The sequence below is a fragment of the Pristis pectinata genome, chromosome 23 (genome assembly GCF_009764475.1).
Source record: "Pristis pectinata isolate sPriPec2 chromosome 23, sPriPec2.1.pri, whole genome shotgun sequence".
In the NCBI taxonomy this organism is placed as follows: domain Eukaryota; kingdom Metazoa; phylum Chordata; class Chondrichthyes; order Rhinopristiformes; family Pristidae; genus Pristis; species Pristis pectinata.
In genome coordinates this window covers 9,841,459-9,866,404 of record NC_067427.1, presented here as the reverse complement: position 1 = coordinate 9,866,404, position 24,946 = coordinate 9,841,459, and the positions used below count along the sequence as shown (strand labels likewise).

The window sequence follows — 24,946 nt, the reverse complement described above, 5'->3', positions numbered from 1 at the left end:
TCAAAAGTATGCATTTTTTTCTTTTGCCTCCCCAGCGGTCATTCTCTCCACCTCCTCTCCTGAGGTAATTGAGGTGCCACTAATTGATGGGCATCGGATATTCTCAGTCCCTTGCTGAAAATTTCTATTCTTCCTCTACCCATGAGTTGAGGCAGATCTTCAGTCTATTTCTTAATGTGATGTATTTAAAAAAAAGTAGGTCACTACTAGTCTCTTGTCAATTGTGCCTGTTCTGAGCCACCTAATTTATAGAACTGTTCAACTGTTACAACATGGAAGGAGGTAATTAAGTTCATGAAGCTCATGTTAACTCTCTGCAAGAGCAGTTTAGTTGGTTTTCATTCCCTAATTCTTTTGCTGCAGCCCTTGCATTCTTTTTTTTCTCCCTCAAGTATCTATCAAGTTCTCTGTTGAAAGCAAGAGTTGAATCCACTTCTTTTAACCTTTCAGTCAGGGAATTCCAAATCATGAAAATCTAACTAAACTCTTTCTCTCTTTCTAATTTTTGAACTCTTAAGAATTTGAACCTATCAAATGAACTTGCATCCTTCCCTGCTATAAGGCAGGCAATCCAAGCACCTCCAGTCCTTGTACATAACTGAAATCTCTCATACCATTCTGCTAAATCTTTCCTACATCCCTTCAGTGGCCTTCACATCTTTCCAATTATGCAGTGGCTGGAACTGGCTGCAATAGTCCAGTTATATTGGAACCAGAATTTTATGGGGGTTCAACAGAGCTTCCTTACTTTTGTACCTGATGCTTCAACTTACAAAGCCCATGATCGCATTCTCAACCTGTCCTACCATCTTTGAAGATTTGTGTAAATATACACCCAGTTTGCTCTGTCCTTGCACCCCCTTCACAATTATACACTTTTTATTATTTTGCCATTCTACCAAAAGAAATCATTCTTTTACTATGTGACCAATTGAATTTTCTTACCAAAATATAAAATGAATATTAGTAGTAGAAACCAGGGTAAACCACAAATCCCCTTGAGATATTTATTAAAATCTGATACCTAATAGATGATCTACATCAAGTTCACTTTCCAGCCTGGTCCCATGTTCCCTCGATTGTCAATTCAACTGATCATTCACATCCCTATGGGGTAGAGCATTCCAAAGATTCATTATCTAAATAATAAGTTTCCCCTCATCTCTGACTTTAAAATCTGAATCATCTTAAAATGATACCCATCTCAGTTCTGACCTTTCTACCCATAGGAAATAATTTTCAGCATCTATGCTGTCATTTACTCTCTCAATTTTGCATGTTTCAATTAAATAATCTCTTCCAGACTCCAGTGGGTGTGAAGCAATCCCAGTTGATCTCTCATTGGACAACACCTTTGTCCCAGGAATCATTCTGTTGAATACAAGCGTACAAACAAGGAGCAGGAGTATGCCAACTGAGTTAGTTTGTTTGTGTCTTGTAGTCCTGGTGCAGGGTTTTGGCCTGAAGTGTCAACAATTTCTTTCCTCCCTGCTCGACCCACTGAGTTCTTCCAGCAGATTGTGTGTTGCTCCAGATTCCAGCATCTGCAGGCTCTTGTGTCTCTCTTGTTGCACTCCTGTTCAATATTTAACCTTTTCCCTGAAAACAAAATTCTCATCTGCCAAAATCGAGATATTTTTATCCCAAAGTATTTTTTTATATACAAATTGTGAACAACAGCGATACTTCTAGGACCCCACTTTCCAATTTACCCACCCTTAACAGGTTCCCTTTACCCCTTTTCTCTGATCCCTGTATTGGTGTTGGTTTATTATTGTCACTTGTACTGAGGTACAGTGAAAAGCTTGTCTTACAAACCGATCGTACAGGTCAATTCATTACACAGAGCAGTTACATTGAGTTAGTACAGAGTGCATTGATGTAGTAGAAGTAAAAACAATAACAGTACAGAGTAAAGTGTCACAGCTACAGAGAAAGTGCAGTGCAATAAGGTGCGAGGTCACAACAAGGTAGATCGTGAGGTCATAGTCCACCTCATTGTATAAGGGGACTGTTCAATAGTCCTATCACAATGGGGTAAAGCTGTCCTTAAGTCTGGTGGTACAGGTCTTCAGGCTCCTGTATCTTCTACCCAATGGAAGAGGAGAGAAGAGAGAATGTCCCGGGTGGATGGGGTCTTTAATTATACTGGCTGCTTCACCAAGACAACGAGAGGTAAAGACAGAGTCCAAGGAGGGGAGGCTGTAGCCAGCTGGCTGTCTGTTCTGACCATATGATATCTATTAAATTGCAGGCCTTTTTAGAAATGCAAGTAAATTGAATTACCCATGTATACTCTGTTAACTTTTCAAATAACTAAACTAAACCTTTTTAAATCCATGGAGGCTATTTTTAGTATATACGTTATAGCTATTTCTTCTTTAGTAATGATTCCATTGTATTTTTTCCCCATCACTGATATTAAGCCAACTGTTCCATTGTTCTAAAGGCACGTTTTTGGCTTCCTTCTTAAATATTAGCTACCTGCTAACTCTCTGGCAGTACATCTTTTTTCTATCAAATTATTAAATGTGAGTAGTAGTGTCTCTGATAACATTTATCTCCATTCTTTCAAAATGCATGTTGAAAGGGTTTTCATCTACTTAGATATTTAATATACTTCCTCCTTTTTAACTTGGGCATATCACTTGCAGTCTCTTTTACTGATGTCATGTCTTCGTGATCTGTGATCCTGATTAAATATAGAACCAAAGAGTACCTGACTCATGGTATTTCAGTCATAGATACTTAGTTTGTTTGAGGATGTCTTTCTTGTCCTCTTGAAAACCATTTTAGATATTTCTTGTTGATGTTCTACGTCATTATTGCTAATTTTGTTGTCAGTTTTGTTGTCCTACTTTTTGTCTTGCTTATGCTCTCTTCAGTGTTTACCTTAAGTTTTAATTGCTTTTGCCTAGATCTTCCCTACATTTACAACTTTAACTGGCTCATTTCCTATGGCGTCCAGCAGTGCCACTCCATTGTTAGGTTTGTTACAGACTGGGTTTGAAAGGAGCACTGGTACACATTGCAGGGGCCTTTTGTCTCTTCACCTGCCTTTTCTGGTCAGTTAATTTCAGTGTGGTTGAAATTCCACATGATTTTTTTTTAACTCCGTGCATGTGTTACTCACTTCTCTAATTCGTTTGGAATATAAATTCAAACATGAATTTAAAAATCATAAGTAACAAAGCAAAGCACAAAATAATGATATTTTTCCGATAAAACATCCAGTTAGAAGATTTTGAGACTTTACAATTTTTATTTTAAGTTGGAAACCCAAGAAACGTGCCCTGATTGGAACAGTATCTGTCTTTGAATGGTCTACAGTCAGATGATTAATACATCTACAGTTAATTTGTATTGTGCAAGATTTAATATACAAGTAATTGTCTATTTGTGTTTGATTCAAGTGCTTTTTATGACTGGCTGATAGAAGTGAATTTGAGTAGATGAGATAAATGTGCCAATGGAATATGCTTGGATTAATTTTTGGTTTAAAAAAAACTGGAATGGCCTAATTATGCAGGGAACTGTAAACAAAAATATCCCTCTGTGGATTTGCGGAGAGTTAAAATGAGCAGTTGCTAGCATGAAGCTCTAGTTGTACAATTAAACCTACAATAACTCTTTTGTCTTTAGAGAAAGTAAATTTTGATAGAGGATAAAGGAATCTGGATGAGAAATAGCTGACCATACTTAAAAGATTATTCTAAAATCTATAGCACCCCTGAGACTTGCCATTGGAAACAGCACTGCTGTCAGAACTAAAACTGGAACATCAAGCAACATTCCTAATATGGGTCATTTTTGTTGCAGATGGCTCAATTAAACCCATGGTGGAAAATGTTATTGAATTACTTGGTATGATTCCTGGAAATAGTATCAACAATGGAATGTTTGTGGAAAAAAAACACTTATTCATTGACTGAACTTAAGTTTGGAACTAATGCATTGCTAAAATTTCGATATGGATCTCCTTTAAAGAAAAATTGCCATGTTTTTAAGATGTACACATGATGTGTATATTATCAATTGTGTGAAAATATATTTCAAAGTAATTTTACGGAGAATAGAGAGCATCAGGCTAAGGATTGAAGTTCAGGCTTATCTGCTTTGTATGGCAGAATCCTGAAGAACCTTAAAATTTGAAAGTGGCCACGTGGATGTGTCATTTTCCAATCAAAACTAAAATGAACAATGGGGCAAATTTTCCTGGCTGTGGCAGCTGATTCCCTTTGGCCATTCCCAGAAGCAAATCCCAGATTTGTACATTTGTGAATTTGATATTTACTAACTGATATATGGTACCCCATTTGATAGTACTGTTTATCATTGTAAGCAAACAAAAATTGTTGAAAGATTACTATTATGCAGAATAAGGGAGATAATTTGCATTTTATCTTAATTTTCTGAAGCATTTGACTATTTTAGTAAACTACTCTTGAGTCTCCATGGAGGTTCTGAAAGCAAGTTGCATATCAATACTAAAATTTTTCTGCAACTGCAGCGCTAGTTCAGTAGTGTAATATTATTAATTAGCCATCTGAGCTAAAACTCTGCCGTCATTCTGATTTGTTGGACGGGATAGAGTGCTTCTCTACAGATGTTTTTTGTTTCAGAACTTGTTGAATCTTGGAGTTAATTCTTTTAATTAGAATGCTATGCAGTAAAATTTACTGGCAACCAGCCATCAACCTCAGTCTAGACAAAAATTATGGCTTTGCATTCAGGTACCTGTGTAACACTTGGGCCTGGGCCATTTAATCTGTTCCACGATCTATCATGAAACATCGGCCATAATCCTGTCCATTCACCTACAATCTTACAAAAGATAAGAGGCAATTTAACTCCATTGACATGGACTAATTTTGAGTCTAAGTCCCAAAAGTAAACATGCTGAGAATTTACTAATTGCTCCACCAATTGGAGGTTGTACTGAATTTTTATGAAGCTGTGTTGTATAATCATTAAGGGGAAAAGAAAGATGGAAGTGAAACAAACTTAGTATTTGCATGTAAGTGAAGAACAGCCACTTGCACAATGAACATGGAAATATTGTCACAGGTATTACAAAGCATTCTTTTATATTATCTTGTACGTATGCTGAATTATGTCTTAAACAATATGGGTCTTTTTAATCATCAGAGAAGACACTGCCTTCCTTTGGCTGGAGCTAAATATTAGTTCTTCCGATGCCTTCTAATCCTTTTTTTCTAAAACCTGAAAATGACTTAACAGAATGAAACTGGTAATATCGTTAATTCCATTATGGCAATTGAGTTATTTTGTTCTAAGGTCTTTGAAATTATTATTATATGAGAGGTGGGAAAGGGATTTTGTTGAACTTGTGAAGTAGATGTAGCGATTTTCTGAGCTAGGTTTCTTCAGGTTTTGTGTTCAAAACAGAACTACATTCCACTTTAAATTCAGTATTTCTATTCATAGTGTACATCTGCTGGAACTTCCTTTGTTCCTCTGTTAGAATTAATGTAAAATTCTACACAAGTAATGAGCTGGGACAGCATGACTATGTTTCCAGGGACCCAGCACACCTTAAATAGTCGCCTTCTATAGGATATTATGAAACTTGAAGTTGTTGCTCTACATCTGCTGCAAAAAGATGTACCAATGCTTCAGATCTTCTTGGTTTTAAACACCATACTTGTATTATCAATAAAATTAATCATTGAGCTGTGTCTTGTTGTCTTATCGGTGCCGTTTACTGTGGTTCCTCAGTTAAGATTAGTCTAGCCATTTACACACAATCTTGACATTTTGAAAATACTTTTACATGCAATCTGTGTTATACTGATTTAATCTGCCATGGTGGGATTGCATGACCAATTACTTCTTTAACCAGAAACTTGCCAAACTAATTTCTGCAAAATGCATGCAATTATGAAGTCCTCATTGTGGTTGTAGGGCAATGTTTTATCATTATTCTTGTTTACAATTCAGCAAATTCCACACCGATTTGCTTCAAGAAATTGGAACCTCACTCTTGGAGCTCAGGTGTTTATGCCAGTTACTAGCTAAGCCATACAGGAAAGTCTCACTTGCACAATGAACATGGAAATATTAAATAATGTCACAGGTATCACAAAGCATTCTTTCTCACAAAGGCAATCTGTGGTGAGTTAGCAAGGATGGCAGTTATGTCTATGAAAGAAGAGCCAATTTATCCGTTGTTGATCACTGTTGAAGTGTGTATGGATATTGGGTAAAGAGAGGACTGATCTTGTCAAGAAGGCCACCGATAATTGAATAGCCTGCCGGCATTCAACAGCTGAAGCTACATTGAAGATGACCAAGGGTAACACCGTTATGCGAGGAGGGGGAAAAAAATCTACCTGAGTTTTTTTTAAAATTGAATATTGAAGCCTATAATTTATATCCCACAGAATAGTACACTAACAAAGGAGACCTGTTAACCCATCAAATATGCCCTTGCTCTTTTGAGAAACAGTCCAGTTATTTCATGTTTCTGCTCTTTCCCCATAGCCAATTGTTTCTCCTTCAGTAATTTATCCCATTCTCTTTTGAAAGGTCATACTGGATCTGTTTCCAAAACTGTTAGGAAGATTACTCCAAATCTAAGTGGCGTGTTTTGCTTCAAATATTTTTTGGTGCATTAACTATAGCTGTTTTGTCAGTCACTTTAAATCTGTGCTATTTAACTATTAATCCTTCCACCAATGGAAATAGTTTCTCTTTATTTGCTGTACCTAAGCCTCTTTTGATTTTAACAACCTCTATCAAATCTCTGCTCTTAGAATAGTCTTCAGGATATTCATGTATCTGTAACTTGTCATCCCTGGAATTATTCTAGTAGATTATTTGTGCCCTCTCCAAAATTTTCATCTCACTTCTAAAGAGTGGCGCCCAAAGCTGGTCATAGTATTTCACTTGAGGATGAGCTATTTTTTTGATAGATTAGTTCAAATTTATTGCCATGGGCATACATAACTAGGGTATAAATGCCATGAAAATTAGACTTTTACAGCAGCAGCACAGTATATTACAAACAAATTAACATAAACTTAAATTAACATAAATTCTACTTAATTTACACAACAAAATAAACATAATGACACCTGTGCCGCATGTGCTTCATTAACTGCTTTGTTAACATAACTCATTTTGAGATTTTGCCATTTTTGCTTTTATTATTTGAATGTATTATATTCTAAATACTTATAGCAATTGTATTTTTAATTGAGTCTTAAAATTACATGGAAATTAGAAGATGCAGAAGTCTTTTGCTCAACTTGTCTTTTTTTTTGCTCTACATGACAGAATTCTTAATCCTAAGTATCATTTTACTTTTCATTCTTCAGCTAACTATGTACCTATTTTCATGTGTGACATGGCCTTTATTCCATTCACCTACAGCAGAACTTGGGATGTAGGGCTGTGCCATTATAGGATAAAGTGGATCAAAGAAAAGGTCTCCAATGGGAAAGTGTTGTAGGACACAAACTTAAGGAGATTGCAAAGATAAAATAGGTTGAATCAGTGGAGAACTTTATTGATTTAAGACATTATTGTTGACAAAGGAGCATGTTTTAAAGTTCAAAATAAACTTTTCTGTGATTGGAGGACAAAATCCACAATTACACATGCGGCATCCATCACAACCTGAATAAAAACTGTATGAAAATTTCACTAGCCTTCTGTTATACTATAACATGGGAAATGAAGGATTTTGGGTGTGCTAAAGTTTCATCTGTTTAAATTAAATGACAGTTTCAAATTCTTGTTACTTTCACAATATTTCATCATATTCCATTAACCAATGAATTTAACTCCAGGAGTGTCATGATAAGATGCACATTGTGGTTCCATTGATCTCTCTATTTATATGAGATGTCATTGTGCATTCATTTTGTTGTTATGATATAATAGAAACTTTGTGACAAACCAATTAGCTTTTACTGGAAACCCTGTTATTTTGTTAGTGTAGGTGTATATGGTTAGTATAAACAGGTTACAAATTTCCAGATTTGTCATACCAGGGTTTTTTCAAAAAAAAACACAGCTGAACTATAAAGTTTACTCTTCCTTCTCAGACGACTTAAACCATTGACTTGTTCTCATTTGACACTTGTTACTTTGGTCAGTTGACGAACATTAACAGAAACCTTGCTACTTTTTGATAGGAAACTCTTGGCTGCATAAATAGTTTCTAATGGCTCAAGAATCTAACGGCTTTATATGCAATGGGCTGCCACCATCACCCGATGAAAATGAATTACCTTCTGGCTTTCCACAAAATATCTGTGATGATGTGCCAGAGGAGAAGTACCTGTGCAGCTTTTGTAAAAATGTCTTGAAGAAGGCATACCAAACATTGTGTGGCCATCGATATTGCTGGGCATGTGTCGAGTGGATTGTCAAGTGAGTAATTCATACCTTTAATTACTATCTTTTTGTAATTTATGTACTTGACTAAAAGTAATTGCACAGAGAAAATGCAGAAAAATATGTATCTGTTTTGTCAGCTAGCCAGTTATACTGGTCACCTAACTATAAGAAGGATATCAGTAAGATTGAAAGAGTGCAGAGGAGATTTACTAGAATGTTGCCGGGTCTTCAGGAGTTGAGTTACAGGGAAAGATTGAACAGGTTAGAACAACGTAGAAGAATGAGGGGAGATTTGATAGAGGTTTTCAAAATTATGAGGGGCATAGACAGAGTTAATGCGAGTAGACTCTTTCCACCTAGATTAGGAGAGATAAGTACGAGAGGACATGGCTTTAGGGTGAAAGGGGAAAGGTTTAGGGGGAACTTCTCCACTCAGAGTGGTGGGAGTGTGGAACGGGCTGCCATCTGATGTAGTAAATGCGGGCTCACTCTTAAGCTTTAAGAATAAATTGGATAGATACGTGGACAGGAGAGGTCTGGAGGGTTATGGACTGGGTGCAGGTAAGTGGGCCTGGCGGAATAACGTTTCAGCACAGACTAGAAGGGTCGAATGGCCTGCTTTCTGTGCTGTAGTGTTCTATGGTTAAAAGATACTCTAAAGAGAAGCATTGTCACTTGTGATATCAGTTACTCTATAAGTTGACGGTGAGAAGGAATAAAAGTTTGTCAACACCTTCAAATGAAAAATATAACTAATACTTTTAATGCATTGCATATGTATCTTTTCGTCAAGTAATATAAATAAAACGTTTTGTGTGGGTATCCCCTAAAATATGATAAATGTATATATACTGCCTTTTGTTGGCCACATCAGAGGTTCCCAACTTGGGCTGCATATCCCCTCAAGCTGTGATACTTTAACAATATTAATTTAACTTATCTAGAAACTTCATTAAAATAAGCGAAAATAAATTATGCTAGCTGCCCCAGCTGTAGGGTTTCTAGCAGTTCCTGAGAATCCCCAGGACAACCCCTATGTAAAAGGAGCAGCACTTGATGTCATCAGGTATTTATTGGGGGGATGAGGTGGCATCTATTTTACTGGAACTGAGCAAGTGGGGCTTTCATTGAGAAAATCTTGGGAATCATTGGGCTATTCCATGTAACTTCTGAATGTTGTCTTTATGTGTAGTAATCAGTTGATTCAGTACTTTGAGATGCTGATACAGTTTTGATGTACTTTTTAATAAAGCTGATCAGTATGCAAATTAAATTATTTTGGAGAAAGCAAGTTTATAGTTGAAGGAAGATTTCTATATTTTGTGTCCCTTCAAGCTGACAGAGATGTTTGTACTTCTCTAATTTCTGTTTATAAGCCTGCATACATAGTGTTGTTGATGTGCAGGAAATAATTTTGGGTGATTTTGAAAGTTCATTCTTAATAAGGGATAACAATAAGTATAAATATGTAGCCCTCATGCTGGTTATTCTAATCTTTGCTCCAACGCAGGCTTATTGTAGATATTCATATTGAAATATTTTTCTTATGTTGAACAGATACAATAAAAGTTCAGTTTGTCAAAAATGTAAGGAAGATGACTCACAGACTGTAAATGAAGATAGCATTTTGGCTTTGGGAAAGGTAAGGAATTTTACTATAATAGTCATTAATCAACTTAATGTTCAGCTATTTCGGTGCCGACTAAAACAGGAAAAAAATATATTTTTGTGATGTTAAATATACTGATTGCCATTTATTAATGTATGGGATGTTCTTAAAATCTTGGTCATTTTTCAGTATTTGAAGTCCTCTGAACTTTTTATTGTGGTAGCTTTTTCACCTATAGGTATCTAAGAATCCATTTCTATCAAGAAAGATAAAAAGCTTTCAAACTAGTTCAGAGAACAAAGAGAAATTAATGCTTTGAGTTCTTAATCCTGTTTGAATGTCAATTATTTTTCAAAAAAAAAATCAGATAGCTGTTTGGATATCTTAAGAGGACAACCTACAACTGTTCCAGTGGCACTGTGGAACTCTGGGGAATTCTCCTGGGAGGAGTATGGTACAGATTTTACAGTTTAAAGAATGATACCAGCAATTTCCCATGTGGGGAAATTGTGGGGATGCAATTATATGGCACCAACTTACCAGCTACATTCTGAAAGGCCATAGAGAATGTGTAGCTATTAATGTTTTAAGCAAATTATGAAAACGTATTTCTATCTTTAGTAATTACCCAAGTATCTCAAAATTTTTAGTTAAAAATTAAACATCATTAATTCCACACAGTCATCAAAATGTGACTGAAATGAGAGGAGTTGAGACCCATACATATACCGCACATTGCCTGCCAATTTTTAAAAAAGATTTCCATTGTCTTCACACAGATATGTCAGAACAGTTCTTTGTAAAGACCAATTATGTTGTGGTAACTTTACCAAGAACTCTTGCACTACTTCACGCAGGCAGGAAATTCATTTATTCAGACTTTACAGGAAGCTTTGCAAATACTCTTCACAATTCGGACTCGGGCTTAATGCTTTCTATATTTTCAGATTGGAAAAATTCTGTTGCCAATTATTGCATGTATATAGTACACCCAAAACTGTAAAACTGATTTGCAAGATACAGGGGATTCCCCAAGTTTGCTGTTTTCTATGTTAGGATGCTGCATTTCTGGGAGTATTTCTAGTCCCTTCAGAAAAGTTTAAAAGCCAGCCCTAGACTGCTGCCAGCAAGAGGGGGAACTTGCAGTCAGAAATGAGTGTTCTAGTTCCTGCAATCTTTCACACTTGCTTGAGGTTCATTTAGCTTGAATCAGAACCTTGCCTGAAGCTGCCATTGTAAGTTTCTACTGTTTGCTGTCATAAAGGAAGTCATTACAAATTGCAATGACTTTCGTTGAGGCCCAGGCTTATTTTAATAAATTTAAAATCAAAAATGTTTAAGTTACTAAAAAAAATGGATTTGTATACATTGATAAATAACAACTAAGAAGTAATCAAGTATATTTCTGTAACCCATTTCCATTTGTTTTAAATTCATCTACTCGCAAATGGGATGGTTGAACACTTCTATTAAAATTGTTGATTGTTATAAACTCTCTTTCATCTACATTTATTAAGCTATATTGTGATATCACCGTAAAATATATCACACAATGCTCTTTTATGGGGAGAAAAAGATAAACAATTAATTTTCTGTCTTTTGCATTGGTCTGGAGTATGGATGGCTTTATATATAGAACATAGAACAGTACAGCACAGGAACAGGCCCTTCAGCCCACAATGTTGTGCCAAACTAACTAAATTAGTAATCAAATGCCCAACTAAACTAATCTCTTCTGCCTACAAAATGTCCATATCCTTCCATTTCCTGCACATTCATGTGCCTATCTGAGAGCCTCTTGAACGCCTCTAACACCACCACCCCGGGCAGCGCCTTCCAGGCACCCACCACACTCTGTGTTTCAAAAAAAAAACACTCACCCCGCACATCTCCTTTGAACTTGCCTACCCTCTGGTATTGGGCATTTCAACCCTGGGTAAAAGATACCAGCTGCCTACTCTATGCCTCTCATAATCTTATAAACCTCTATCAGGTCTCCCCTCAGCCTCCACCGCTCCAGAGGAAACAACCCAAGTTTGTCCAACCTCATAATACATGCCTTCTAATCCAGGCAGCATCCTGGTAAACATCTTCTGCACCCTCTCCAAAGCCTCGGCATCCTCCCTATCATGGGGCGCCCAGAACTGAATGCAATAGTCCAGATGCGGTCTAACTAGAATTTTAGAAAGCTGCAACATTACTTCCTGACTCTTGAACTCAATTCCTCAGCTAATAAAAGCAAGCATGCCATAAATGCCGCCTTTACCACCCTATCAACCTGTGTAGCCACTTTCAGGGAGCTATGGACTTGGACCCCAAGATCCCTCTGCGCATCAGTACTGTTAAGGGTCTTGCCATTAACAGTGTACTGTCCCTTTACATTTGATCTCCCAAAGAACACTTCACATTTGGCCAGGGTAAACTCCATTTGCCATTTCTCCACCGATATCTGCAACTGATCTACATTCTGCTGTATCCTTTGCCAGTCTTCTGCACTATCCACACCACCACCAATCTTCGTATCGTCTGCAAACTTACTCACCCACCCATCTATGTTTTTATCCAGGTCACTTATATGTATCACAAACGGCAGAGGTCCCAGTAAAGATCCCTGCAGAACACCACTAGTCACAGACTTCCAGCCAGAATAAGTCCCATCGACCACTACCCTCTGTCCTTTATGGGCAAGCTAATTCTGAATCCAAACGACCAATTCACTATGGATAAATTGACTAAATTCACCACCTCGCTCGACATCCAAGGTTCACTTACCTTGCCATCCTTGTCCTTCCTTTTTACTGGAATATACCTGTTCTGTACATTGTGCAGTTGGTCTTTAAACACCCTCCACAATGTCAGTTGTGGACGTCTAAAAACAGCTGTTCCCAATTAACTCTCCCTAGTTCCTGCCTAATACTCTCCTAAATTGAAGCAGGGCAGATTAATACTCTCCTGCAAGGTCCATATTTATACTTATCTATAGCTATCTTAAAACTTAAGGAGTTGTGATCACTGTTCCCTAACTGTTCTCCCACTGAAAGGTCAGTCACCTGGCCAGGCTCATTACCTAACACCAGGTCCAGTATGGCCCCTCCTCTTGTTGGATTATCTTCATACTGATTTAAGAAACCTTCCTGGATGCACCTAAAAATTTCTGCCCCGGCTAAGCCTCTTGCACTAAGGAGGTCCCAGTCTATATTAGGGAAGTTGAAGTCACCCACTACAACAACCCTGTTGTTTTTACACCTTCCCCTAATCTGCCTGCATATCTGTTCCTCAGTGTCGTGGTGGCTATTGGTGGGTTTACAGTCTAGTCCCATCAGAGTGATTACACCTTTCTTAATTTTGAGTTCTACCCATATAGATTCTACCCATATAGTTTTTTTTCTAAATGAAAGCTTGAACAGTAACCTAACTAGTGTACTTTCCTGATTTGCACCCAGAGCAAAAAAATTCTAACCTTGAATATTTAACCCCATGTCAAATAAACTTCCTATAAATTAAAGGCTTGTATTTAATAAATTGGTTAGTTAGGCTGCACTTGGAGTGTTGTGTGCAGATCTGGTCGCCACACTATAGGAAGGATGTGATAAACTAAAGAGGATACCAGGAGAGATCGGATAGCCTTGGTCTGTTTTCCCTGCAGCGAAGGAGACTGAGAGGTCACGTGATAGAGGCATATAACGTTATGAGAGGCATAGATAGGGTAGAAGGGCATGGTAAGGGCCTCTAAAACTAGAGAGCATCAGTTTAAGGTAAGGGAGGAGGTTTAGAGTGCATATGAGGGGTACATTTTTCACACAAGGAGTAGTAGTTGGTATCTAGAATGAGCTGCCCGAAGAGGTTGTAGAAGCAGGAACGATAACATTTAAGAGGTAACTGGGCAGTTACTTGAATGAGCAGGGCATAGAGGGATGTAGAATTAATGCAGGCAAGTGGGAATGTTATAGGTGGGCATTATGGTCGGCATAGACACGGTGGGCTGAAGGGCCTGTTTCTGTGCTGTACAACTCTGACTCAAGTCTGACTCCTCTGTAAAATTGCTGTTGTGGTTTGATTTGTTCTTGAAAACTCCTGTTAATATAATACATGGCATGTAACTTTTACCTATCAAGATCTTGAATTCTGTCATCTTTAGACATGTTTTCCCAAATAGAAGCTCTTTCACTATTTCCCATAATGTTTTCTAATGTTAAGGTGAAAATGTGCAAATATGTTTTGGGAATATTTTAAGGAAATGCAGACAAAAATACTTCTATTGTTGGTGGCCACATTTCAAATGCTCTTTGTTAACAGAATACCTATTTTAATCAAATGGGACTTTAAACTGGTACAGATAAATATTCATAATAATATGATTGGCTCTATGAATAAGAAAAGCTATTTTGTTTTACATAAGACCTTTTAAGAGTTGATTTAGAAGAAAGCACTCTAAATATCCATTCTCAATGCTCTCAAAGCAGTTTTAGGATGTTTAAATAATTATGCTTTTTATTTAAAGATGTTCAGTGATGCTGCAGTATCCAAGGAGATCTTAGATTTGAAAGTACATTGCATCAATCCTGGTTGTACCTGGAAAAGCACAATGAAGAATTATGAGGTGGGTTGTACGACTGGTGAAATTTAAAAGTCAAAGTTTAATGAAGTTGTCAGGTGTCAAAATAGGGCATAAGAAGAAGAAAAAAATTCTAATATAATTCCTGAAAGATTAGCGAAGAAGACCATTCAGTCTACTGAGGCTCTCGCTTTCATAAAGACCCTATAATCTCATCATAGCATCCAATGATTTTAATCTCCAATATCCCACTTGCAAGTTGGTCTCTAACCTAACGGCATGAATTTCCAGTATCTGCAGTCTCTTGTGTCTGCAAGACCATGCCACGTGTTTTTTTTAACTGACTATTAGTTTGGAATTGTGTCTCTTTGTTCCTGTTATTTAATTTGTAGAACTCTTAACTATCTTTTATATCTCACTTTATTGTTTCCTTGCAATGTTAAAACACCAACGCCTAGAAATTGAACCTATTTGCACATGACTTTCATGCACATATTTCTCATGAAAGCTCTCTTGTTCATGTTGGCGTTTACTTCTGAGTCGATCAGTGACTGTTGTGAAATCGATGCAGGCACCTCTAACTGTTATTCATGGCTGATGTGTGCCTACCGTCAGTTATCCTCTACTGATCTCGTAGGTTGCGCAGCTCCCATTTCCTCTACTGCTGTGACCTTCACTATAAACTTCTTCTTAAAAAAAAAGGCACATTTCATGGTATTTGGGAATGAAACAGTCATTAAAGGATCTCCACTGTCACATTGATGTCCTTCCTGTATATAGCATCTCTCAAATTCGTGTTTTATTGGTCAGCATAGTGCTTATAATTCACTGGTGCTCCCTTCACCGAGTGCAACACTTGTGCACTGCATGTAGTGTTCACTGACCTGTTGGTCACAACATCCTGCAAGACCTTGCAGAAACTTGTGGCTGGGGAGTTGATCGGGACAGTTTATCATGTGGTGTGGAACCCAGACTTGCTGGAGATCACCTCCTTCACATTTTCCCTCCTTTCCGTGGTGGTCTATTTTGCTATTCCACTTTGACCACCACGGAAAGTGTTCTCTAAGTGCTGACTTGTTCCCAGTGGTCAGCTAGGTGTGATGTGGCAGCTCCAAGCTCCTTGTAGACTTCCCAATGGAAACCACAGCACACAATACCAGAACAACAGCTGGAAACCCATTTTAGTGAATTAATTTGTGCACAAAATGTCATTAGCACTACTTTTTTAAACATATTTTTGCCCCAATATGTGAATTTTTCCCGGACATTAGCTCCAGTATTAACACTACACTAAGCATGTGTTGAGCACACCAGAAAAAGGGAACTCTAATTTTTAGGCACATTTTCCCAGTATTTCATTCTTTTGTAACATATACAGGTAACTTGAGGATGGTGAGCCTTACGTCAGTTGTAGGGAAATTATTGGAGAAAATCCTAAGGGATAGGATTTATGTATATTTGGAAAAACAAAGTCCTGCATGGTAGGCTGGTCCAAAAGGCTAAAGCACATGGGATCCAAGGAAAGCTAGCTAAATGGATCCAAAATTGACTAGGTGGTAGGAGGCTGGGGGTAGTTTTGGAAGGAAGCTCTTCTGATTGGAAGTGGTGTACCGCAGGGAACAGTGCTAGAACCCTTGTTGTTCATGATGTACATTAATGACTTTGATATGAATGTAGGAGTTATGATTAGCAAGTTTGTGGATGACACAAAAGTTGTGGATACTGAGGAAGATTGTCTAAGGATACAGCAGGATATAGATGAGATGGAAAGTTGGGTAGAGCATTGGGAGATAGAATTTCATCCTGACAAGTGTGAGATGATGCATTTTGGGAAGTCACGAAGGGATAGGATATATACTGTAAATGGTAGGGCACCGAGGAATGTTGAAGAACAGAGGGATCTTGAGGTTCACGTCCATAGTTCCTGAAAGTGGCAACAAAGTCAGATGAGGTACTGAAGAAGGTATATGGCATGCTTGCCTTCATGGGTCAGAGCATAGAACGAAAATGTTGAGACATTATGTCGCATCCTCACAAAACTCTGGTTAGGCTGCGCTTGAAGTATTGTGTGCAAGAAGGATGTGATTACAGTGAAGAGAGTGCAAAGTAGATTTACTAGAATATTGCCTGGATTGGAGGACTTTAGTTTTGGATATAGATTGCATAGACTGGGCTTGTTTTCCCTGGAGTGGAGGAGGCTGAGGGGTGATCTGACAGAAGTATATAAAATTATAAGAGGCATAGATAAGGTAGATAGTCAGAATCTTTTTCCCAGCGTACGGTTCTCAAAAGCAAGAGGGTATGGGTTATGGTGAGGAAGAGCTCCCCACCATACATCTGTAGAAATTTGCAAGAGTCTTTGGTGACATACCAAATCTCCTTCAACTCCTAATGAAGTAGAGCCACTGGTGTGCCTTCCTCATGATTGCATCAATGTGTTGGGCCCAAGATAGGTCCTCTGAGATGTTGACAACCAGGAACTTGATGCTGCTCACCCTTTCCACCGCTGACCTCTCAGTGAAGACTGGTGTGTGTTCTCCCGACTTCCCCTTCCTGAAGTCCACAATCAAATCCTTGGTCTTGCTGACGTTGAGCGTGAGGTTGTTGCGACACCACTCAACCAGCCGATCTGTCTCACTCCTGTACGCCGCCTCATCACCATCTGAGATTCTGCCAACAACATCGGCAAGTTTATAGATGCTGTTTGAGTTGCACCTAGCCATATAGTCATGAGTGTAGAGAGAGTAGAGCAGTGAGCTAAGCACACATCCTTGAGGTGCACCTGTGTTGATTGTCAGCGAGGAGGAGATGTCACTACCGATCTACACTGACTGTGGTCTCCTGATAAGGAAGTCGAGGATCCAGTTGCAGAGGGATGTTCAGAGGCCCAGGTTTTGAAATTTGTTGATTAATACTGAGGGGATGATGGTGTTGAACACCGAGCTGTAATCAATAAACAGCAGCCTGACGAATGTTATGCTGTTGTCTAATGGAGAGCCAATTAGATTGCGTCTGCTGTAGACCTGTTGTGGCGGTAGGCAAATTGCAGCGGGTCCAGGTCCTTGCCACGGCAGGAGTTAATTCTACCTATGACCAACCTTGTCAAAGCACTTCTTCACAGTACATGTGAGTGTTACTGGGCAATAGTCGTTGAGGTAGCTCACCCTGCTCTTCTTGGGTTCCGGTATGATTGATGCCCTTTTGAAGTAGATGGGAAAACTCTGACTGCAGCAGTGAGAGGTTGAAGATGTCCTACACCAGCCAGTTGGTCGGCACAGATTTTCAGTACCCTGCAATTAAAGGGAAAGAAAATCACTAGTGGTTGGAGGTATGCCTTGCACAGAGAAAGATGGTTGTGGTTGTTGAAGGTCAATCATCTGATCATAGATCACTGCAGAGGTTCCTCAAAGTAGTGCCCTAGGCTTACCTATCTTCAGCTGCTTCATCAATGACCTTCCTTCCATTATGTTTAGATCTGTGGATGTTTGCTGATGATTGCACAATGTTCAAATCCATTTGCAATTCCTCAGCAATGAAAACCCATGTCTGAATGCAGCAAGACTTGGACAACATTCAGGCATGTGCTGATAAGCAGCAAGTATCATTCACACAAAGGTGCAAGGCAATGTACATCTCTGACAGAGTCTCAACACCTATCTATGATATTCAATAGCAATGCCGTTGGGAAGCCCCACACCATTAATTTCCTGAGCTCTACCATTGATCAGGAATTCAACAGGAAACTGTGGCTACAAGATCAGGTCATAGTCTAGTGATTCATCTCCTGATATCACAAGACCTTTCAACCATCTACAAGGCACAAGTGTGGAGTATGGTGGAATATTCTTCACTTGCCTGGATGGATGCATTCCCAGTAATTCTTGACTCAGGATTATTTTGCCTGTCCATTATCATAGCTGGTTCTAAATCCAGGACTCCTTACTCAATAGCAGTATGAGAGCGCCCTCAGCAGATATACTGCAGTGGTTCACAAAGGTGGTTCACCATCACCTTCTCCAGGACAATTAGGGATGGACTGTGACACCCAGAACCTGAAGATGATTTTTCTTTTTAATAGTGACCTTTTTTTAAAAAAAAAAATTGAAAATAACGAAACAAATCTGACCTACACCTGTCACCCAATTAACTGCTTAGGGCCTTGTCGTTTGGCTCCAAGTCCATGTGGGACAGGAAGATCAGACTACCAAAAACAGAGAAAATAGGTTCTGAACAACAGGAGACTTGGGCAATAGGACCTACACCCAAAAATCCAAGCCAGTATCGCTTTTGTGATTAAACGTTCACTTTGAATAAAGAGTTGCTGCTTGTTTATGATATTTTAAAATTTTAATTATTGCATCTTCTGAAAATTATGTTGAATCTCAGAATATCTTTTTTTATTGTTTCTAGGATCATGTAACCCAGTGTGAATTTTCACTGATTCCTTGCAGTACAGGTTGTGGATTGATGGTTTTAAGGAAGAAACTGGCAGATCATTTGGAAAAAGAATGCAAAAACAATATGGTGGAATGTCAGCAATGTGATGTGAAGATGTTTATGAAGGACTTGCAGGTTTGGTGGCAACATTTCTTGCTATAGAATAACATTCATTACAAAAACTGAGTTGAGTGTATTTTTAGAGTAGGAATTCATAACTCATGTAACTCCAGTTGTATGCTTCTATGCCGATCTATACCAGTGAAAACATTTTATATACTTGGATCTCTGATGTGATTCATTTAATGTGATCTAATAATTCATCTGTCCTGTCCTGGAGTTGGATGTGTCAGTCTGCAACATGTGAGATTGAGCTAGTTGTTCTCTCATTCAGAAGTCAAAGTTCTGAATTTTAGAGGAAGTAGTAAAGCTGGAAAAAAACCAGAAACATACAGACATGATTAATGTTTCCGGTCCAAGACCCTTTGTCAGACCTAGTCTATTTATATTTCAGATTTTCACCATTTGTAGTTTTTCATTTTCAGTAAAGCTGAAAAGTTGGGAACTAGGAGTGAAAATTTTTTAAAAACTGCAACTCCTGGAAATCTGGAATAAACACAGAAAATTCTGGAAACATGCAGGGGGTTTTCAAACTGAACCATTATCCTCTGTTTCTCTTTCCACAACCCAGTGTTTCTAGCATTTTCTGTTTTTGAATCAGCCCATGAGAATGACCAAGTGAATAAATTATGTTGTAGCTCCAATATGAAGATTCCAATCTGAATTTCTAATAGCCATAAATCTTTTTGAGAGTAATGCTTTCAGGTAATTACACTGCCAAAACCTCTGTAATGTCACAGCAAGCCCAGCTCAGAAATGGGTCATTTGGCCTAATTTACCATGTATGCCTCAGATAAGTGAAAGTGAATTTCTTTGTCTAAATCCTGGTCAAAGTTTTACCGTATCATATCTCAAATTTCCTCTGTATCTTTATAAGTTGTTTAAAGAATGTTACTAACCTAACAATCAAGTCACAGCATGACTAATGTCCATTATTGCTTTTAAATTTTCACTGTAGTATGCATAAGATTTGGGGCAACCATCATGTATGTTACAGTGGATCTAGCATTATATCATTTAATAATCTCTCTCATAATCTTTCTACAGCTTTACTATTTTTGTCTACATTCTTAGTACCTATCCAACATACTAAAATGTATGCAATAACAAGTGTATTTTAAAATCAATGCTTACTATGGCTTAATCTATTGGTATTGTAACTTTCTGGTGAATAGATCAAGGATCATGTTCATCTTTTTTTTCTCTCAAATATCAGAAGCATGTGTGTGATAAAACTCCTTCCAAAGAGAAAAAAACGTTTAAGTTTGACTTGGCCAATAAAGAAAAGGTAAGACTACACATTAACTGCTCACATTTAAACGCTGCTGTCGCATTGAGGCCAGGATGGTCAGAGGGCTTTGGTCTGTTTGGTTGAATGATTTTAGTAAGGACAGTATGAGAAGTGCAATAATTGGTCCCAATGAAACATAAGCTGCGTAAAGGAAAATCTGCTGGGCTTCGTGCTGCTATTGCGTGATCATTAAAATGCTTCTATATAAAAAGGGGCATGACCATACTGCCCACACTTCCCAATCATTATCAAGGTATAAGAGCAATGAGTTTCAGAAACTCGGGTAAGGATAGCCAGCATCTATGGGATCATATTTGATCATGAATGATGGAAGAACATTGGGGGCGGGGGGGGAGTAAATAGCCCCTTTATTCCATATGATATTTTCATTCGTATCTGAAAAATTCTCTGGCAATATAGTTAAATAGCATAACTGCAGCACAGATGGTCAGTCTGCACTGAGCTTGTAAGCCAGTATTCTCTCCATTACCAAAATAGTCTGTTTTCATCTTTATAACACTGTCCATCTCCACTCTTGCAACATCTCATCTCTTTGTTGTCTTGTATGAATTTGATCTCCTCTAGAACTCTGATACTGTATCCTCACTGACACCATGTCCAGTTCAGCCCACCAGTCCTCCCTGTACTTGCTGATCTACATTGGCTTCAGGCCCAACAGCACCTTAATTTTTATGATTCTCTGCCTTATTTCCAAATCCCTCCAAAATCTCACCAGTTCATATGTCCATAAGCTCCTCCAGTCTACAAACCTCTGAGATCTCTATTAACCTCTAACCCAGGCCTTGTATACATTTAAGATTTTCTTTAGTCCTCCTTTGGCACCTGAACCTTCACCTAGCCCTCTGAAAAATTTCCACACTAAATCCTTTTGTCTCTGCTTAACATCTCATATTAGGCCCTCCGTCAAATTTTGTTTAATTAGACTTCTATTAAGGACCTTGGAACATTTTATAATGCTAAAGATATTATGTACATTTAAACTCCAATAACCTGCTATCCAGTTGTTCAGAAATCGCAGTAGTTCAGTATCTGATTCATTGGGTGCTGAATCACACATCCCTTTAATCTCACTGGGGACCTGGTCCACACTCCCTTTAAATTTGCTGGGTTTGCTAGAAAATTTATTGTACTACTATATAACATCAAAAAAAAAGTGAATTAAATGGGTGTTAGAGTACTAATTGAAATAATATCCAGCACCACCATTTAAGAGGTTTACTCTAAATGCTATTAATAATAGTTTGCAGGGTGCTGCCTGACAACTTTAATGGAGTTTGCACCATTTGTGACGACCATAAAATTGAATCACACTTCTGTTATTAGTGTATTTAACAGAAGTTTTGTTATTGTAAATTTATAGCTCATCAAGTTTAAAGTATGCTTTGTTTTGAACTTCTCTCTGCTACAAATGTTCTGACTTGTACCACTGTGGCAATACTCTAACTAACCAAGCCTTATTTGGAGAACAAGTCTAAGGGCAACCCAAGAATATTGAACACTATTAGGTTGTATAGGTTATCATTAGAATACACTATTATGATGGCTCTACTTCCTTTGCAGCAGTAATATTGGTCTTGGTCATTAACCAATGAATGAAACGAGAAGGTGAAGTTCCTTCTGTTGATAAATTTACTGTACCTTCACTCCAAATACTAAGCAGTAGAGTTGCTTGAAGCCAAATCTAAGCCATGGCATTTTAGATCTCATGGCATTGCTATGAAAACGTTGCAATGGGTAATATCAATGTCAAGGCTGATGTTAAGTTCTTATCTCCATATGAGAATGACTTAAATAATGAAGTTATTTTTCATTGGTTCAATTTAAAAAAAAAGTAATTGCAGGCTGGATACTTGTCTTACAGTCTCGTTCTCCTGGAGGAAACCGAACACGTGATAGCTGCCGTTTTGCAGAATTGGGCTGCAATTTCAAGGTAGGTCTCCTTTTATTTTAAAAAGCAATTGTAAACAATTTTCCTGTTCTCCTTCATGGGATTTCAGACTAAAGGGGAAACTGTTTTGCTCTTGGCCCTTTATAATTTGGAAAAGAAATGGTACCTTTGATAACTATGCCCTAGCATAGCACATGCTGTGAAGACTACATTTTCAATGATGTTTGATTTAAAATGGGATGTACTTTGTGTAATAAAGATAATTAATTATTGAAATGAAATGCATGATCTGAAGTTGAAAGTGGACATGAGTCAGAAACTGATCTCGTAGGTCAACTTTTATAATCTTTGCAGGAAAATTTAGCCTGCATTGTAATAAGAATTGGTAGAACATCTGAATGAGTCATCCTTTAGTCAGCCTTTTAAGAACCTGACATTTCTCTTTCAAATTCCCTGTGAATTTTAAAGCAGAAGTATTAACAAAATGTCTGGTTCTCCTTCCATTTTATAGCATTTCTACAATGTGAGTAGGGTTGTTTATTTTGTTCAAAAATGTCTTCCTCCTTTGGCCTCTTGTAACTGGGTGAATAACCTTACATAACTTCTGTTTATGTCAATTCTTGATTTAATTCCCTATGATCTTTACAGTATATGTATTTCTTATAATATGGGTTTCATCTTTCTTTGGTATAAAGGGTCTCACTGTCTTCCAGGAAGAGTACAGCTAGATTTTTATTTCAGTCTGTGTCCAGCTATTGCACATAATGTAGAAATATATAACCTGCCCCACAATGATAAGATAAGAAGATAAGATAGATATCTTTATTAGTCACATGTACATCGAAACACACAGTGAAATGCATCTTTTGCGTCAAGTGTTCTGGGGGCAGCCCGCAAGTGCCGCCACGCTTCCGGCGCCAACATAGCATGCCCACAACTTCCTAACCCGTACGTCTTTGGAACGTGGGAGGAAACCGGAGCACCCGGAGGAAACCCACGCAGACGTGGGGAGAACGTACAAACTCCTCACAGACAGCGGCTGGAATTGAACCCGGGTCGCTGGCGCTGTAAAGCGTTATGCTAACCGCTGCACTACCGTGCCTGCTGTCTTTGCTGTCAGATATTGCAATTGATAGCAATGAGGATGAATTGAGTAACAGATGAAGGATGATATTGTGGACCTGAGAAGCAAAGAAGGATGAGAAAAAATAAATATCTAAAAGTGTAAAATTTCTAAGCAACAAACAATCTGCTGGAGGGACTCAGTGGGTCAAGCAGCATCTGTGGGTGGAAAGGAATTGTCAAAGTTTTGGTTCAAAACCCTGCATCAGGACTGAGAGTGGCCAGTATAACAAGGGGAAGAGGAGTAGTGAGATAGGACTCTGAGGTGATTTGTAGAAGGAGGAAGAGTGTAAGATGACAGGCAGGTTGTGCCAGGTAGGGGAGGGGAGCAGGTGTGGAGTTGGGAGACAGTGGCAGGTGAATGGTAGATGGAGACAGAGAGAGAGAGAGAGAGAGGGAGAAATCTCCAGGCCACTTTCACAACATTAGCGCCTCCAGTGAATTTTTGTAAAGGGAATGTATTTGTATTATATTATATATTGATTGTGCCCTAATGGATCAAATTTGTTTTAACTGGTTATCATCCTTTCAAAATCCCCTATCCAAACCCACACCACTACAGCTGTCTTCATCACTACACCGGTATTCCACTCCATCCATTTCTGTAGCATTGCTCGGCCAGTTCTACTTTAACTCAAGCATCCAAAGTCAATATGTCATCTTGAAATATGTCTCTGCCCTTGGGTATTATTTAGTACTCAGCTTTTTATGAACTGTTCCAGGAATTACATGAGGACTGCATTGTCAGTTATAACTTGCAAACTGTTTTAAATTTTGCCCTGTTCAATTTGCAGTTTTTAACTATGTTTACTTATTAACAAAGGGTGGCAAAGAGCGTCTCAAGGATCATGAAAATGGTTCCGTTGTCACACATCTCGCATTATTACTTCAGTTTGCCAATACTCTGAAAACCAACCTGTTGCAAAATTCCAGCATTGCTAATGATGAAGAAGAAGATGCATCAGTACTTACCATCCCATCGTTGATTACTCAACTGCAGCTCAGAGTCCAAGAAATTGAAAAGAATGTGTTGTCCTTGTCGTACAAAAGTTCGTTATCCTCTTTACGCACCCAGGTTGCAGTGGAATCAAATGGTGACTTAGAAACAGATCATTTTGAAGGAGCTTCTGGTTCTAGTAACAATTCAGATTTTCAGGCACCACCATATTCTGGACAAGTATTGACAGGGTGTCAAAATAAAATTGATGCTCTTGAACGAAAAATCCAGACGTTCGAAAATATTGTGACCGTTTTAAACAGAGAGGTAGAAAAGACTCATACTACTATGGTTGCATTTGAGAGACAAAATAAGATTGATCAAGATGCCATTAAAGCCTTGGAACGCAAGGTAAAGTATTTTGTTATGTATTTTCATTTTTTTTCTGTGCGTGGTAGAAGGCACACCATTTTTATGAAAATCTCAAACCTTAACAGTTGCAAGAAATATGCAAAACAGTGTTCCTCCCTTTTTGTTCTGTTAACATAGTATAATTATTTCAGGTTTTAAGAGCTCTGTTCTAACCAGGTACTTGCAAA

General features: G+C 38.1%; 1 protein-coding gene across 2 annotated transcripts in view; it reads left to right on the top strand.

Annotated features, from left to right (window-relative positions):
- Nucleotides 1-24,946, top strand: part of traf1 (TNF receptor-associated factor 1) — a 40,742-nt gene that overhangs the window by 6,298 nt on the left and 9,498 nt on the right. For both annotated transcript variants that reach the window (XR_007958061.1, XM_052037223.1), the window contains exons 2-8: nucleotides 8,163-8,400; nucleotides 9,925-10,009; nucleotides 14,478-14,576; nucleotides 18,942-19,103; nucleotides 20,305-20,376; nucleotides 22,262-22,330; nucleotides 24,234-24,758. Coding sequence is in view for 1 of the 2 variants with exons in the window: in XM_052037223.1 (XP_051893183.1) it covers nucleotides 8,192-8,400; nucleotides 9,925-10,009; nucleotides 14,478-14,576; nucleotides 18,942-19,103; nucleotides 20,305-20,376; nucleotides 22,262-22,330; nucleotides 24,234-24,758 (1,221 nt within the window). In the remaining variant the exon portion in view is untranslated. The remainder of the gene's footprint in view (nucleotides 1-8,162; nucleotides 8,401-9,924; nucleotides 10,010-14,477; nucleotides 14,577-18,941; nucleotides 19,104-20,304; nucleotides 20,377-22,261; nucleotides 22,331-24,233; nucleotides 24,759-24,946) is intronic.